This window comes from Balaenoptera musculus, chromosome 11 (assembly GCF_009873245.2).
Source record: "Balaenoptera musculus isolate JJ_BM4_2016_0621 chromosome 11, mBalMus1.pri.v3, whole genome shotgun sequence".
In the NCBI taxonomy this organism is placed as follows: domain Eukaryota; kingdom Metazoa; phylum Chordata; class Mammalia; order Artiodactyla; family Balaenopteridae; genus Balaenoptera; species Balaenoptera musculus.
In genome coordinates this window covers 41,590,248-41,606,143 of record NC_045795.1, presented here as the reverse complement: position 1 = coordinate 41,606,143, position 15,896 = coordinate 41,590,248, and the positions used below count along the sequence as shown (strand labels likewise).

General features: G+C 43.0%; 1 protein-coding gene across 1 annotated transcript in view; it reads right to left on the bottom strand.

The window, feature by feature from the left end:
- Nucleotides 1-1,928: 1,928 nt before the first annotated feature.
- LRRC1 (leucine rich repeat containing 1) overlaps nt 1,929-15,896 on the bottom strand; it is a 127,531-nt gene continuing 113,563 nt past the window's right edge. The window contains exons 11-14 of the mRNA XM_036869705.1: nt 13,463-13,578; nt 6,323-6,495; nt 5,362-5,498; nt 1,929-3,430 (exon numbers count right to left, since the gene is read on the bottom strand). Of these exons, the coding sequence (XP_036725600.1) occupies nt 3,272-3,430; nt 5,362-5,498; nt 6,323-6,495; nt 13,463-13,578 (585 nt within the window). The 3' untranslated portion in view covers nt 1,929-3,271. The remainder of the gene's footprint in view (nt 3,431-5,361; nt 5,499-6,322; nt 6,496-13,462; nt 13,579-15,896) is intronic.

The window sequence follows — 15,896 nt, the reverse complement described above, 5'->3', positions numbered from 1 at the left end:
ATCCATTATGCGTGCCTGCTTGGGTGTGGTCCATTTCACAAGAGATGGCAGGATGGCTGTCAAAGGCTGGTGCAAACGACTTACCTGTGCTTCTTTACCCGGGAAGTTTTTAGGTAGAAAGATTGGGTTGGTCAGGACCATTGCTCCAAACTTTCCAGAAAAAAACAGAAGATCCAGGCAAACTGTTCTATCAATAGTTTTCTCACCTGCCCCTCTTTTCATCATCAATGATTTCATGATTTTATCCCCTCTACATTTGGAAGGTTTTATCCACTTAGGTATAATTTCCTTGCTAAAAAAGAGGAACTAGGGGCTACAAACAAGTGGATGAACAGGTCATACTAGTCTTCCCTGCTTTTACCTGTCACTCCCCCCAAGACAAACAGTCAGGCCTTACAGCTACTCCTCCCTTTCCTAAAGGAATGGCCAGACAGAGGGTAGAGGCTGACAGGGCTGTGGAGCAGGATTCCTCAGGAAAAGGTCAGGAACTTCCAGCACTGGCCTCACAAGGCATCCTTTCACGTTTAAATTTTCCTTATAACGACAAGAAACTTGGCTCCCTTATCTGTGGGCACCCCTTTCCTTTTCTCCATTTTAAGATTCTGGCACACTCGGTTTTATTTTATAAATATGATGCTTATGCCTGTTGCCTGACACACCTGATGGCTTTAACACTTTGATGGCCCTTGAAATTGCTTTGTAGAATCACTCTGTTTTTTAACCAATAAAGGAAGAATTTTTTAAAATGAAAAAAAAACATGATGCTTAGGCTCATGGGCTGATAGAGAAGCAGATTGGCCTTATTTAAGGAGAAATCTTGACCCTGAAGAACAGAGAGAACTTCCATGGTGGTTTTTGTTTGTTTTCATATAAAGCCCACCCTTTACTATTCAGTACACCATGGCTTTGGTGGAACAGAGGTGGACAGAACAGTGTGTGTGTTTAAATTTTTCTAGGAATTTCTATGTACCTAATTATTTGTTTCATTTTCCTTGGAAAAGGCTGGCATGTTCTTGGGTTGGGTCTGACTGGTGGGTGCTGTTTCCATCATGACACCTACACCTGTCCCAGCATCTGGAGGGTAAGAGCATCATAGTGTCACCCAGAATAAACGACTAAGGTGAAGGTGACTTTCCCTGCTCAAGGAAGGGGGAGGAAACTAATCCCAAGACTGAAAACAAAAAGCAAAACAAAGCAAAAAACCCCAAGTGAATGTAAAGTAGAAGAGACAGGCCAAAGGAAACAAGTAATTAGGTACGTAGAATTTTCTAGAAAAATTCAAACACACACACTATTCTGTCCACCTCTATTCCACCAAAGCCATGGTGAACTGAGTAGTAAAGGGTGGGCTTTTGATGAAGACAAACGAACAAAATACCAGGGAAGTTGTATCCGTTCTTCAGGGTCAAGAAAACTCTCCTTAAATAAAGCCGATCTGCTGCTCTTATCAGCCCATGAGTCTGCGGCATCATCTGTGCAAAACAAAACCGGAATCTTAAAATGGAGAAAAGGAAAGGGGTGCCCACAGATAAGGGAAGGAGAGATAAAACTGAGCAGCCGAAAACCACTTATGTGCCATGTGCTTTCAGGTCAACAGTCTTAGAAATGTACACGTACATACAAACCACCGAAAAAGCAAAGTGAAACTCCTGGTAGTAAAAGAAGGTATCCAGTTGGTTGGTTGAACGCAGGTTTCTAAGGAATCTGACTGGCCAGACAGCCCCAACCCAAGGTGAGGAGCCAGACTTGAAGGCGATGCTGGGCTTCGCCTCGCGTGGGAGGAAGGGGTACTCAGACCCACAGGAGGTTAGCATAAAACCACCGGCGGCTCAGGTATTTGAGGAAAGGGAGGGCATTCTTAAAGAACTCGGCTGCCTTCTATCACTTGAACATACGAGGAGAAATCAACTTTAAAAAGCTGTAACTGCTCATGTCCAGGGTGACTTTATTTCATGGAAAGAATAAAAAGACAACACCAACAGCATGATTTTCCTAAACACCACACAGGGACAGGCGCTTTTCATTCCTCTTTTATCACATCATACAAAATTTAAAAAAAGAAACCAACAGAAATACACCAAAACATACCCCCAGACCCCTTAAATTAGCAGACTTAAAATTAAAACTTGAAGCAATATTTTGTTATACTTTGATCCAAACTCTATTTACAAATTAAATTGCACTTATAAAGACAGCAACATTTCTAACGGGGTTGTAGGTTATTCTGCTTTATTGTGGTTTTATATCTCAATATAAAACTTTTAAAGCTTTCTTCAGTAAAAACCGTACTTTCTTTAATAGTACATAATGTATTTCCCCACTGAATTTCTGAACCGGTTTTCTCTTTTTGTGCTTTTCTGCTCTGTTTTATTTTACAAATGGCACATACCTTCTGAGCAGGTACAAGCAGACACAACACTCATCCTAAGAGACTCATTCATGAAAAAGTCGGACTGTAAAAGAAATGAAATATTAGCAGTCTAATCCTTTGGTTCATCTTTTAAAAAAAAAAATCAACTGGTATAATTTACGAATTGGTGGTAACTCTTCTTTTTGGTTAAAAACAAATCCACCTGGTAGATTACTGATTAAAATCCAACACTGCTTTCAAAGTACCACCTTTCCAGCCTCCTCTCTGCTCAAAGATGCCATTGTGACAACTGGTTTGACAGGACACGGGCTACAGTAAGGCACAAGTGGATGGTACAAATAAAAACAAATACTTTAGGACTGGTGGTTGTTTTTTTTCCTGCACGTACCGTTTCCAAGATAAAATCACAAAAAGAAATACATATTTTTTGTTATGAAATACCTATACAAAACGTTTAAATGTACACCATCTGAGCTGCCAAAAAGGGTTTAAAAAAGTATCAATTTTTTCCCCCATACATAAAACTCTCTCTCGTCAGTAGGTCCAAGAGAACTTGGGTTCACAATGTCCCCAGCACTTTATGGGAGGGAAGAGGATCAAAATTCCCCTTCCTGCTCTCCCTGATCCCAACACAAGACAAAAACAAAGGTCAGATGTTGTCAGTAGTGTATTCTACTTATTACAAACAACTGAAATTTAGGAAAAAAAAAAAAAAATCAGGCCGGAGACCACGGGTGGGTGCCGGATCAGAGTAAGGCACTTCGCGGGGTCGCAGCACCCCGACACGTGGGTGGGGACCGGTGCGGGGTCCGCTGGAGGCCAGGGCCTCTGGGGGCTCCACGGGGGGCAAGGCTGGCTCCGCAGCAGGATGACTCGGGAGGTATGACGTGGACGCGCCACCTACACCGACGTGGTCACGCGGTCAACGGTGTGGTTGACCTCGTTTTTGTTGGAATCCAGTCCTTTAGCAGCGTTCCTGTCGTTCCGTAAATTTTCCACCGTCTTTTTCATGTTCTTGAGCTCGCCTGGGTGGGGCGTGGCTCGTCTCAGGAGTGTTCTCTGAAAAGCAAAGAGCAGGGTGAGTGTCTGGGTTTTACTCCAACACTCCTTCAAATGCAAAGCTTCCTGGGTAGCTTTCCAACACAGGTCTCCCCTTCCTGGAGGTTAAGAGGCAGAGTGGGCGAAAAGCTTGCTTTGGAGGCACGTGCATTTATCAACTGCTCCCTCGTGGTTAAGGGAAGATGAAAGTGTTGAGTATAACTTACCTAGTCAAGATGGAAGGGCTCCTTTCAGAATAAAAGAATACTTTGTAAAATACGAAATGAGTGTTACAATAAGAACAAAGTTCCATGTACAGTAAGAAGAAATAAAAGATTTGTGAGATAGAATTGTGGGGGGGGGCGGGGAGGAAGAAGAGAAAGGAGTCAAAAAAAATTCTAAAATTAAAATCCCTAGAATGTTCTATTATCTGAAGCGGTTCTGGCTTTCTTCAACCCATGAGGCATGGGAGGTGAAGGAAAAGGGAAGTGAGAAAGGACTTCTTTTCTAATTTTGCTGCTGTGTTTTATTTATGACCTACTGAAGAAAGTTCACATTTTTCTAATAAAGACCACAGGGTGGGAAGTGAAGTGACAGGGTATGGGCAATGTTTTTAAAATTATATTATTTAACATGTTATGTGCTCTTTTGCTCCTAAAACAGCATTTACATCTTATAAATGGCCAGTCCGGGAGTTTCAGGAGGAGCTACGATAGGTTAACAAAGGAGGAGCAGTACTAAGGCAATGAGTAACTGGTGAAATAATCATGCTCCAAGAAGTCATGAGATACGGTGCTTTGTGACCACCTAGAGGGATTGGATAGGGAGGGTGGGAGGGAGGGAGACACAAGAGGGAAGAGATCTGGGAACATATGTATAACTGATTCACTTTGTTATAAAGCAGAAACTAACAGACAATTGTAAAGCAATTATACTCCAATAAAGATGTTGAAAAAAAAAAGGAAAAAAAAAAAAGAATGAAGAGTGCTGAAAAGGGTAAATATGTGGGTAACTATAAAAGATAGTGTTTACTTATTGATAAATATTTTAAAATAAAATTTAAAAGCACAAAATTAAAAAAAAAAAGAAGTCATTAGATAAAGTCATTTACATTGGAGTCATTTTGTCATGCCTAATTCCTACTTTGCCCTCTACTACTGTAAGTGAATAAAAGCCCACTTGGGGACAGCTGGAATAACAAAAACTCCAGGCAGTAATTTAAAAACTGCCCTTTGTCTTGGGGGCTGCAAGTACTCCCTCTGAGTTCTGCTTATGAAAATCTCAATTAGTGCAAGGAGTTTAAGAAGCCTAAGCCAAATTGCAGGAAGACTCCAAGAGTTGTCCCTGACTCAACTGAATGGCTGAGACACATATGGAGGATGGAGGCAAGTAGGGCTGAGTGGTCCTTTCAAACCTATTCCTGATTTCTGAATGAAAACCCATAAGGGAATCCTACTAAGATCACAAGCTCTCTGCATGAAGGTGAAGGCTCCCGGTTACGTGAAGGTGAGCAAGAAGTCCAGGAGGACAGCAGGCAAGCTAAGCCACGTGGTGAAACATGGATGAATCCACATGGTACGGCTATAAAGGGGGGTGGAGGGCAGGGAGAGACTCAGTTCACTGGGAACAGCAGAAAAGAAAAAATTCCCAACCAATTTTAAGAAAGCAGTGGGGGCAGGAGGGGTAACTATCACAAATAAAGAAAAAGAAGCACCCACAAACTATTCAAACAAACAAACAGAAAAAGTCTCATTTGCCTTATATACATTTGGTGAATCAGAACCTTAGAAACTCCCAGTTTTGCCTTCTAAAAAAAATTCTTAAATGCTGAAGGCAGAACAGAGAAAAGACTATTTGAAAATAAGAGAGATCTTTATCAGGTGTCACTTTCAATCTCGGAAGGCTTTTAAATTTTGAACGTCTGTGGAAGCCAAGAAGCTCGAATCCCATACCGTTTCATTATCGTCCTCATCCTTTTCATCTTCCAGAAATCGGATTGCGCTGACTCTGTTCACTGCCCGCTCATTCCAGGCCTCATCGGACACATCATTCACCAAGCTCTCCAGGGCACCACAGCGAGGCAGGTTCTCTGTTGGACAAAGACCACGTCAGCAGGGTTCCTGTGACTGGCAAGGTTGCCCTTTCTTTTCAAGGATGCGTAATTCTGTTTGAGATCATAAGATATCTGCTAAATCAATATTTACTATTTCATTCCAGAATGTCATCATGATTCATAGAGTTGTCTTTCATGATTCTTTTTTACACGCTCACTTCAGAAACTTCCTCTTGACCGTGATTTGGCCGCACATGTTGGATCTAGTACTTTGCTTGGCAGCGCAATCTACCGCATTGTTCTCTTGGGGTCTTAAATGCTCCTCTAACAGGGCTGGGATAGGCAAGGTGGCTCCGTTCGCCTAGACCCTTCTCCCTTTTTTCTATCGAAACCAGCTCCCAGAAGAGGATTTATGACAGTCATGTGATATGAGTGTGAATGCTTCTTTAAACCACACATAATTTACAAAACAAAGGTACAGTCACTCAAAACAACTCCCTGTCTTAAAAACAGTTGGCTGGAGATGTTCAATTCTAATCCTCCAAACTGTCTGTTTGGATTTTAAGGGACTCTCACCTCTTTTAGGAGTATGTATTTGCATTTTCAGCCTTAGCTTGAACTCAAAACCAGAAGGCTGTTTAAAGAATATCACATGTGATACACGGGTATGAGCAGCACGGTTTTTTCTGCAGAGATACAGGGGAAGCTTCCCAGAAAAGACCCACAGTGACCTCACACCTGGGCTGGCTCTACAGGCAGATAAGACACAACGCAGTCCCATGTGGGAGTGAGAGGCCTTAAGGACAGGCATTAGCTGCTGCTAATTCTCGGGGCCAAGGGAACCTGGTCCTTCAATTTACCTTGGCAGGCAGGTTCAGAAGGCAGCTGAGGAAGTAAGACACAGGTGAGAACCTTCTCCCCGGTGGTGTGGTCAGTGTCCGTCTGGAACGTGAGCAGCGGCTGGGACTGGTTGTCTGATAACCACAGAGCCTTCAACTTCAAAGCCGTCAGGGATAAAGGCAGGTGCGACAGCCTCGATGAAAACAAAAGGAGACATGGGGAGCTTACAGTCTGTGATTAAATCAAGTCTTGTCCAAAACAAAACAGGAAAAAAAAATAAAAACCGCTTCCTGGGATTGGGTTCAATATGTGAAAAGGTATTATGTTTATAATAAGATACTCGATTCTCCCTTTGCCAGTGGACGCTTCAGTGGGTGACTGTGCTTCCCTTTTCTGTCATCACCTCTCTCATTAGCACCTCCAGGCCACGGGGCAAAAAAATGAGGAAATTACAGCACACGCTGTTTACTCCTGGGAAGTTTCCATTTAAAGGCCGGGGTGGGGCGGGGGCGTGGGGAAGCCAGTGTAATTGTGGAAGAACCCAGAAGCCGAGTTCTTCCTAAGTCAATGGGGACAGCCTCACCGGCAGGGCTGGAATAACATCATGGCATTACCTGCTCCCAGTAGTACCTGGCAAATCGGGACGTGAGGAAGGTGAGGCCTTGGGTGCTGCAAAGTTTAAATTGCAGTTAAAATAAAGATTAAAAGTGTTTCTTTATGGACTCCACTTGCTCTCTCTGGGGAGATTATTTTAGGTATTCCATTTTAGACTTTTAAGTTTCTGAAAGCTCCCACTTCTCAGACACCTACGTGATAATTAATTTCCACCTCAGATTGCTTCAGTTTCGAAGGAGATAAAACACTTTAAAAATTGTAATGTGATGCCTAAAGATTAGTTTTCTATCTATATGTGTACAAGTATTTGACCAGTTAAATCTATTTAGTGACGACCGTCCCCAGAAATCATATGCACTTGGTACTTGGCGAAGATTACTTGGAGCAGAGGATCTCAACTAGGGGCAATTTTGCCCCCGGGGACACACCTGGCAATGTCTATAGACATTTTTTGGGGTGCTATTGACATCTAGTGGGTCAAGGCCCGGATGTTGATAAATACCCTACAACGCATAGGACAGCCGCGCAACAAAGAACTATCCAGCCCCAAATGGAACACTGCCAAGGGTGAAACGCTGCTCTAGTAAAAACCAAGGCTTTACAAAAGTTTAATTCACTCTGAAAACACCCGAACCTCTGCAGATACCAGGAATTTAAGGTTTAATGAACTTAAGGTTATATTTCATCAAGTATTTTCGCTCTAAGGATGGCTCCATGGATTAAAGGATAGCTCCATCTTAGAAATGACTTCATACGTTAGCTAAAAATAAGCTAATCACAGTCTGTTACCTACAATAGGAGGCACATTTTCTTAAAAGAAATCTCTGGCCCATTAATTCTATAAGAAACTACGTGACAGCGTGTATTCCTGGGGTTCTTTCTTCTATGAAATGGTACCTCTATCTCCATTTAACATACATGGGAGAGGTGCCTAAATGTCTCACCAACAGATTAATGCAGACGTATCAGACGTATTTTGAATTGACAGACTTACGGGAAATAAACTAGAACTCCAGGAAAAGCAGTTGTACTCCAATATTATAAAACTAATCCAAGTAAAACGTAAGCACAGACCAACTAAGTTACTTTAACAGATGAAGTTAGAAATGATCAAAGAATGCAGACAGCATATTAACAAACTTTCTATAAGAACAATGAATACATTTCACAAAAGCCTTCCCATGTCCTAGTTATGGAGGTGAGAAAATATTTTCTTTTCCTAAAAGTTAGTCCAGTCAAGGCTGACCCACCCCATACACACGCAGTGGGTGCAGTATTGGTTAAATACAGGGAACTGTGCCCACGTGGGAGTGAGGTTCTCAAGTCGATGCCATGAGAAGTGCCTACGTGAAAGGACCCTTGAAAAGACTCCGTGTGTTGTACACGCCACTATTTCACCAATGACAGCCAAACTGGGTGGGAAATATGTGTTTTTAAATCCCAGAATCCACCCAGTGCAGTGACATGCACATACCAGGAGGATGCCCGGAGGGGTCTGAGGGCACAGCAACTCACAGCCCCACTTCCCCTGATTCTGAGCTATTGGTTCTTTGAGGGGGCTAGAAAGTGAAATCTCTGTGCTTATTTGTACAAGCGTACAAATGATCTCTCCCTCTGCCCAAAGGCTGTCACACAATACTCAAATGCAAGGAAGTTAAAGACACAGGCAGGTATCTGCCAGACACTGTGACAGGACTTTTTAAAAAATATATCCTAATACACTGGGGGGATGCTTAAAAGACATCAAACCCTTTTTCATTTTATTGAACCAAAGAGTAATTTCTTTTGAAAGTTTGTCCCTATTTCTTTTTTAAAAAGGAATTAAGCTAATATCCTCCAGAATGTTTCAAGTTTCAACGTCTTGGGCAAGAAATCTCTACCTTCGAGAGAGTAAAGAAAAAATAAGTCAAGATTTGAAAGCTGGCATGACACACAGATACTAAAAACACGGTCATCATGCCTTCTCAGACTAATAACTGGCTTCCCAGATAAATGCTAAAGCAAAGGTATAGACAAAAGGCTAAACAGAGCATCAATAATAAGTAACAGCTGCTAAGGATGCAAGTCATGTCATAAAAGCTAAAATAAATTACTAGACTCCATAACAACAGGTCTTAAAATCACATGCCACCAAGCCAGGTAAGACGGATGCATGGTCTAGAACACTGGTTTTCCTGCAAAGAATCAACGTGCCAGCTTGGATTCGGCTGCTGCCGGCCAAGCACACACCACACACGAGCTCGTTCACACATGTCTTATGGACAGAGGTGTTCCCAGTGTCAAAGAGGAAAAAAGCCCCTGCTCCCTGCCCAGTCTGCAAACAGAGACTCTGCGGGCTGGGCTGACCCTGTCGCTGACTCACTGCGGCCTGGGGAAGAAAGACACACACTCCTGTGTTTCTCTTGGGTGAACCATCCCAGATACAAGCCAGAAAACAGATTTTTTTTAAAAATCTGCTTTCCAGGGTACCTTCTGTTCACTACAGGATCAACACAAGAAGCCGCAGCCCCATTTGTACACATCTCTGTGCTACATTTAGGACCACATTGTCCCAGAAATAAAAAGCCCGTGGTTACTATTTACATCAACAGCACAAGGAATAAAGCAAATGAACAACCAAACCGTGAGCTTCTCATTTCCAGATACATCGGTGACCAGCCCGCTGAAGTGAACTTCCCCACCTCTGGCTATGATAGCAGTTGCTTTATCAAATTTATTTAGCAACTAAACATGGCCTACTGATTAACGTAATACTAACTAATAAACCTAGGGCTGAATGCTTCTTACAATTGAATATTTCATCTGTTTGTTACCTCCTAGTAGAATTGTTACTTTTAAGCAAAGTTTTCAAAAATGTTTAGAGATACACAGAGAGAACATAATCAGTGAAAAAATGTAAACAATACCAAAGTATCTAAAGTGTAAACAATACCAAAATATCTAAAGTGAAAGCCCCCTGTAACCTCAAGTTTCCAGCCCTCCTCTAGGGGAACCACTTAATATTTTGGTGTTCTCTATAGGTAAGATTTTTTAAAAACAAAAACAGGAATGAGAGCACCAGGTACCGTCCACACTTGCTCTTTGCCCTGGGCATCGAGGGTCACAACGCAGAGAAATAGATCATTCTCTAGCTGCTCAGTATTCCACAGTCTGGCTATACTGTTGTGTTGTGTTTTGTCTTTTAATATTTTTTCCAGCTTTATTGAGATATAATTGACATATACCACTGTGTAAATCTGAGGTGGACAATGTGATGATTTGATATATAAAGTTGGTTCTCAGTGTCTGAGGATGCAGGACCCGCGGATGCGGAGGGCCAACTATGCTGCGGCATCTTATATAAGGGGCTGGGGCGTCTGCCCATGTTGGTACCCTCGGGGGTGCTGAAACCAATCCCCCCAGGGATACGGAGGGATGACTGTTTCGGGAAATGATTACCTCAGGAGGCTTAGTATCTCCATCTCCTCACATAATCACCATAGTGTGTGTGTATGTGTGTGTGTGTGTGTATGTGTCTGTGTGTTGGAAACATTTAAGATCTACTCTCTTAGCACCTTTAGAGGATATAATACAGTGTTGTTAACTACAGTCATCATGCTGTATGTTAGATCCCCAGAACTTATTCATCTGCTAACTGGAAATTTGTACCCTTTGACTGGCATCTCCTAATTTCCCCCACCCTCTAGTCCCTGGCAACCACCAGCCCACTCTGTTTCTATGAGTGCAGCTTGTTTAGATTTCACATAAAAGTGAGATCACACAGTATTTGTCTTTCTCTGTCTAACTTATTTCACTTAGCAAAAGGCCCTCAAGGTCCATCCTTGTTGTCGTAAATGGCAGGATTTCCGACTTTCTCATGGCTGAATAATATTCCATTTCATATATACGTATATATGTGTGTACACACTCACACACACACACACACGCACACACACACACACATCTTCTTTATTCATTCACCTGTTAGATGCTTAGGCTATTTCCATATCTTAGCTACTGTGAATAAAGCTGCAATGAACATGAGAGTGCAGATACCTCTTGGATATCCTGTTTTCTTTTCCTTTGGGTATATATATACCCAGAAGTTGAACTGCTGGATCATATGGTGGTTCTATTTATAATTTCTTGAGGACACTCCATACTGTTTTCCATTGTGGATGCAGCAACTTACATTCCCACCAGCACTGCACAAGGGTTCCCTTTTTGCTGCGTCATCACCAACACGTGTTACCCCTTGTCTTTTTGATAAAAAGCCATCCTAATAGGCATAAGGTGATACCTTTTAGACTTTTTAATTTATTTTTTGGATCATGAAATTCCAAGTTACAAACTATTTCTCCGTTGACAGCCATGGTTTGCAGTATTTGGTACTAGTAATATTGCGAGGAAGATTGCTCCAATACCCGATTTTGTGTACTTGGTGGATAGTCATATGGGAAAGAACCTAAGAGTTAAGGACATCTGTATTCTGGGCCCATAGCTGGTTGCTGATACAAGGCACCTCCTCTATTACTGTACCAAAAGGCTTGGTGCTTTAGTCTCCAAGTGGCATTTTAGCGTTATCCCTGCTATAATTTTCCTATCAAACGTGTCAAAAAAAGTTTCTGGGAACCGACATGCAGTCTCCCTGTGCCGTTTGCTATTTTCATATGCTTGGGGGGAGAGGCAGAAACTTCTGTTGTATTTGGTAGGACTTCCCATGGTGTGGCATTTCTGCAAGCTGGAAAGCTAACATGGTAGCCTCTTTTCACCTGGAGGGTATCAGTTTCTCTACTGATACTTTAAGTAAGTAGTAATTAAATATTTTAATAAGCTTAAAATCTGGTTATGCATCTATATATACAATGGACTAAATGACACACCTAACTGACTCAGATGACAGCTATGGCACTCGACTTTTTAATTGGTTTTTTTCCACCCTGGCCCAGGCATAATAAATATCGAACTTTCCCTTCTCCTGAGAACTTGAGAATGGGGGTCTTCACGCGTGTGAAAAACAGTTTTTAGAGGTCAGAGCCATCTTTCTGCTCAAGAATTAGTGATGCAAATCCGTGCTCCCCAAAGTGGCAAGAACTGGGGCGGGTGTGGAATCACTGAGCTTCTACTGCTGTAGGGAGAGGTTAGGAGGGAAGGGCCCTTCTCAAGCTGCATATCTCCTGTTGGGCTTAATCCAAGCAGAAATTCAACATCCAGCTCAAATTAATTCTGAGCTTCCAGTCACCAGTGAATGGCCTTAAGAATCTATCAGGATGTCCTGAAAGCATCAACTTTAAAATGGTGAGGGTTTCCTGAGGCCATAACTCATCACCAGGTTCCCCCGAGTCCTGCTGTTTGTTTAGCACTACTGTCCACGATCCATTAGCAGGAGTGAAAAATGGTGGCTCGTGCCTGACCTGTGAGCAGCGAATCACGTAGCACACAATCCCCCAGACACTCTTTGGATCGCTGGCCTTTACCATTTTGAAGCATTGCTCATCTTCCCCTGGTCCAGCACGTTTTCTCCCATCCAACTATATAACACCCAAAAGCATTTTTAAAATTCCTTTTGGCAACATAGCCTGTGATATCAGGCCCTGTGCAGTGGCCTGCCAGCCATTCTGCAAAATGAACATTTTTCACATTTCCATTCAGTCGACAAATATTCACCAGGCATCTACTGAAGGGACAAATCACAATGACACACAAACCATCACATCTAACTTTAGGGAACTTTAATTTCAGGAGGGTTGCATGCAGGTAAACAAGCAATTATCATCAGGGTAATTCAGAAATGCAGACCCAGAGAGGAGGCTTCCTGGAGAAAAGAGGAGCATGAGTGCCAAAGGATAAAAGTGGGGAAACAGAGAAGGTGTCAGAGGTGGACAGAAGAGCCTGGGTAGGCGGGCTCAGGGGAAGGAAAGTGCAGTGACATTCGCAGTGATGAAATTGGTTCAGAATGGCTGAAATGACTCTAGTCCACATTCCAGAGTCTGGCAAGCAGCCCACGGGCCTCTGACCCAGAACTCGAGAGATGGCGCTGCTGTGACCTTGGGGACACAGACTGGTGGCTCGTCAGGTTTTTTAGACTGTGAAACACCTGGCAATTCTGACATTAGCTGTGGATCTTCTCACCAGCAAAGTGTCCCTGAACACAATTTTGTTCACAATGTCAGGGGGTTCAGAGTCACGGGCAGGACACATCAAGACCCCTGGCTAAAATCTAGCTCAGACTCATGGGAGCTCTTTTTTCAGATGAGGAAACCAAGGTCCACAATGACATACGGAAGCCAGTTATAAAAGCCAAGACCTAGGTCTCCCTCCCCCTTCCATCGCAGTACCGCCATCTGGGAAGCATGTGTCCGGCCGTGCCTGCCGTAACCTTAAAGGACTCCACGCTCTGGCCGCCCTCGACCTTGTCCACTCCATCCGGCTCCATCACTCCAGCTCCCAGACTGGGAGCTTCCAGGCCTGGCTAATGCAACCAATCAGTATATATTTTACAAGGTGGAGCAAAGGCAATACAGCCAAGGCTGGGGTGGATGATCGTTTGCTTGTCTCGGGCTTACCTGTTCCCTGCCACGTCCAGGACGTGCAGCTCAGCGGCCCGTGACACCTCCGCAGGGATCCGAGTCAGCCTGTTGTCGCGCATGCAGAACACAGTGAGGCTGCTGCACCCGCCGATCTATGATGGGAAAGAAAACATGACTGTTTTCCAGGTTTTTCTGGGAGATGGGGGTGGGACTGGAGGGTCCTGTTCATCAAATGGCATGAAAAGGATGCACAAAATAACATCACACGACTTTAAGTCTCACTGATGACCAACTATGATTGATTTAAATCATATAAAACACTGAGTCATCCAGTAAGCTTAAAAATCTCTGCAAAACATTAAACACGTATGTTCTAAATTAAGTCAAGAAAATAAACAATACAGTTCAAAAACTGCATTCTGAACAGAAAGTCATTTTCTACTGCTACCTAATGCAACTGCATCTTTTAAATATGTTAACCAGACAACACATGTCCAGACATATAGTATTTGGTAATACGGGAGTTTAAGAATTCTAGGTTGGAAAAGAATATGAAAAGAATATGAAAAAGGAGATTTTATATATATACATATATATATATATGTATATATATAGCTGAATCACTTTGCTGCACACCAGAAACTAACACAACATTGTAAATCAACTATAGTTTAATAAAAAATTAAATTTAAAAAAAAGAATTCTAGGTTTCAAAAGTCAGGCCAAAGGTGATACACACACACACACACACACACGCACGCACACACACACACACACCCCTTTGAAGACCTGCCCATTATGTTAACTTCAGTGTTCCAGTTTCTTTAAAAAAAAAAAAGAAAAAGAGGAACGTCTGAGAGATGATACATTGATTTCTACCATACATCTTTTAATAGCCTTTGGTCATTCACAACTTAATTTGATAAATTCATTGCCCTTTGACAAATGCAAAATGAACCATCTTTTAGCAAAAAGTGAATTTGGTCGGCTATGACCTACTGCTGAAAGCACAGGTCGATATCTGCGTCCACACCAAATTTGATTCCCCTTTTAAGTAACCGATTCAAAGGTAATTGAGCTTAGTATGAGTCTAGTCTTCACAAAAGAATTCAAGGACTCTCTTGAATAAGCTGTCTGTGGTTTCTACAGTCAGGAAAGCTGAACGAAGGGGTTGCAAAACCAGCTGGGTCCCAGACACAACATCCCGCAGGCCTGCGTCCACGTTACACTCTCCGCACATGCGCTGTTCTGACTCAGGGCGGCTGGGGAAAAGGGCTGATGAAGGGACCTATTGATTCTGATACATGGAAAAGTACCCCAGAGCCTCCGCCAGAGGAGAAGCAAGACACCCGGCTCTTCATCAGTATCTGAATATACCTTCTGCCCTTTTCTATTTATCTCTGTGTTAAATGTGACGACTCTATCTTAAAAAGCGGAATGCACATTTATGAAACTGCTACATAATTACCTTTGTGCACAATCTTTTTATGTCTTCCCTTAGGAGTTAATGTAAGGATTTTGAAATAATATAATTAACCACAGCATGTAACCATAATGAATGTAAAAGAAAACTAAACACACAAGAAAACACAGACTAACATTCCTCTCTGGTCACCTGGAAAACACCCAGAGATGTACTGTTCCCCTCGTTTCTCAGTATTCACATTTCCCAGCCCAGAAAAACTGGTTTGCTCACTGTCCTCTAAAAGACATCCTGCATTTTCGGTCGCACTGTTTCTTATAGATACACCCTTCTTCTTTCTGTCTTTTTTAAATCTTACCATCACCCCCAATTAGCTAAACATCCTCTACCCCGAAAAGCCTTCCCAGAACCTCTGGTCCACATCAATCCGTTTCCTTCCCAATTATGGTCCATACAAACCCTCTGACAGATCGTTTGATGGGGCTGTTTAATTTGCACGCTTACATGTCATCAGGTTGCTTGGCATCCCCTCTGCCCAAAGGTGAAGCCCAGCTACCTGCCAACATTCCTCATGAAGGTATGTCTACACGCTTGTATTTGTTTACTTACTACTGAAAGGCTGCTACTTAAAGTTGTCATCTGCTTCTATGTGTAACAATGGAGACCACAAAACTCTTTTCCCTGGTAAGAATTACTAGGGCGGCCTCTCATGTTTTGTAAATATCATGTCCTAAAAGAGGCACATCTTCTGTGGGGCCTGGCATTCTTCCCTCGAGGAAGGGGATCAGTTTAACCCAGGTGCCCAGGCACCTCCCAGAAGGAAAGGAATCAAAACCCTGGACACCCTGGATCGTGTGAGGACCGACACGATTAGATTCTCTCTGATGAATTTAGGTGACCCCAACAAAGATCGACCCATGGGGAGGTCCCCGTGGGGCCCGGCCCCGCTCCATGTGGACGGGGATCCTCACTGGGTCTGCGAGCCAGGAGGGGGGCCTTCTGGGTCAGCACGTGGCTGAGGCCGGTCTCGCCTCATGCCGGCCTGGC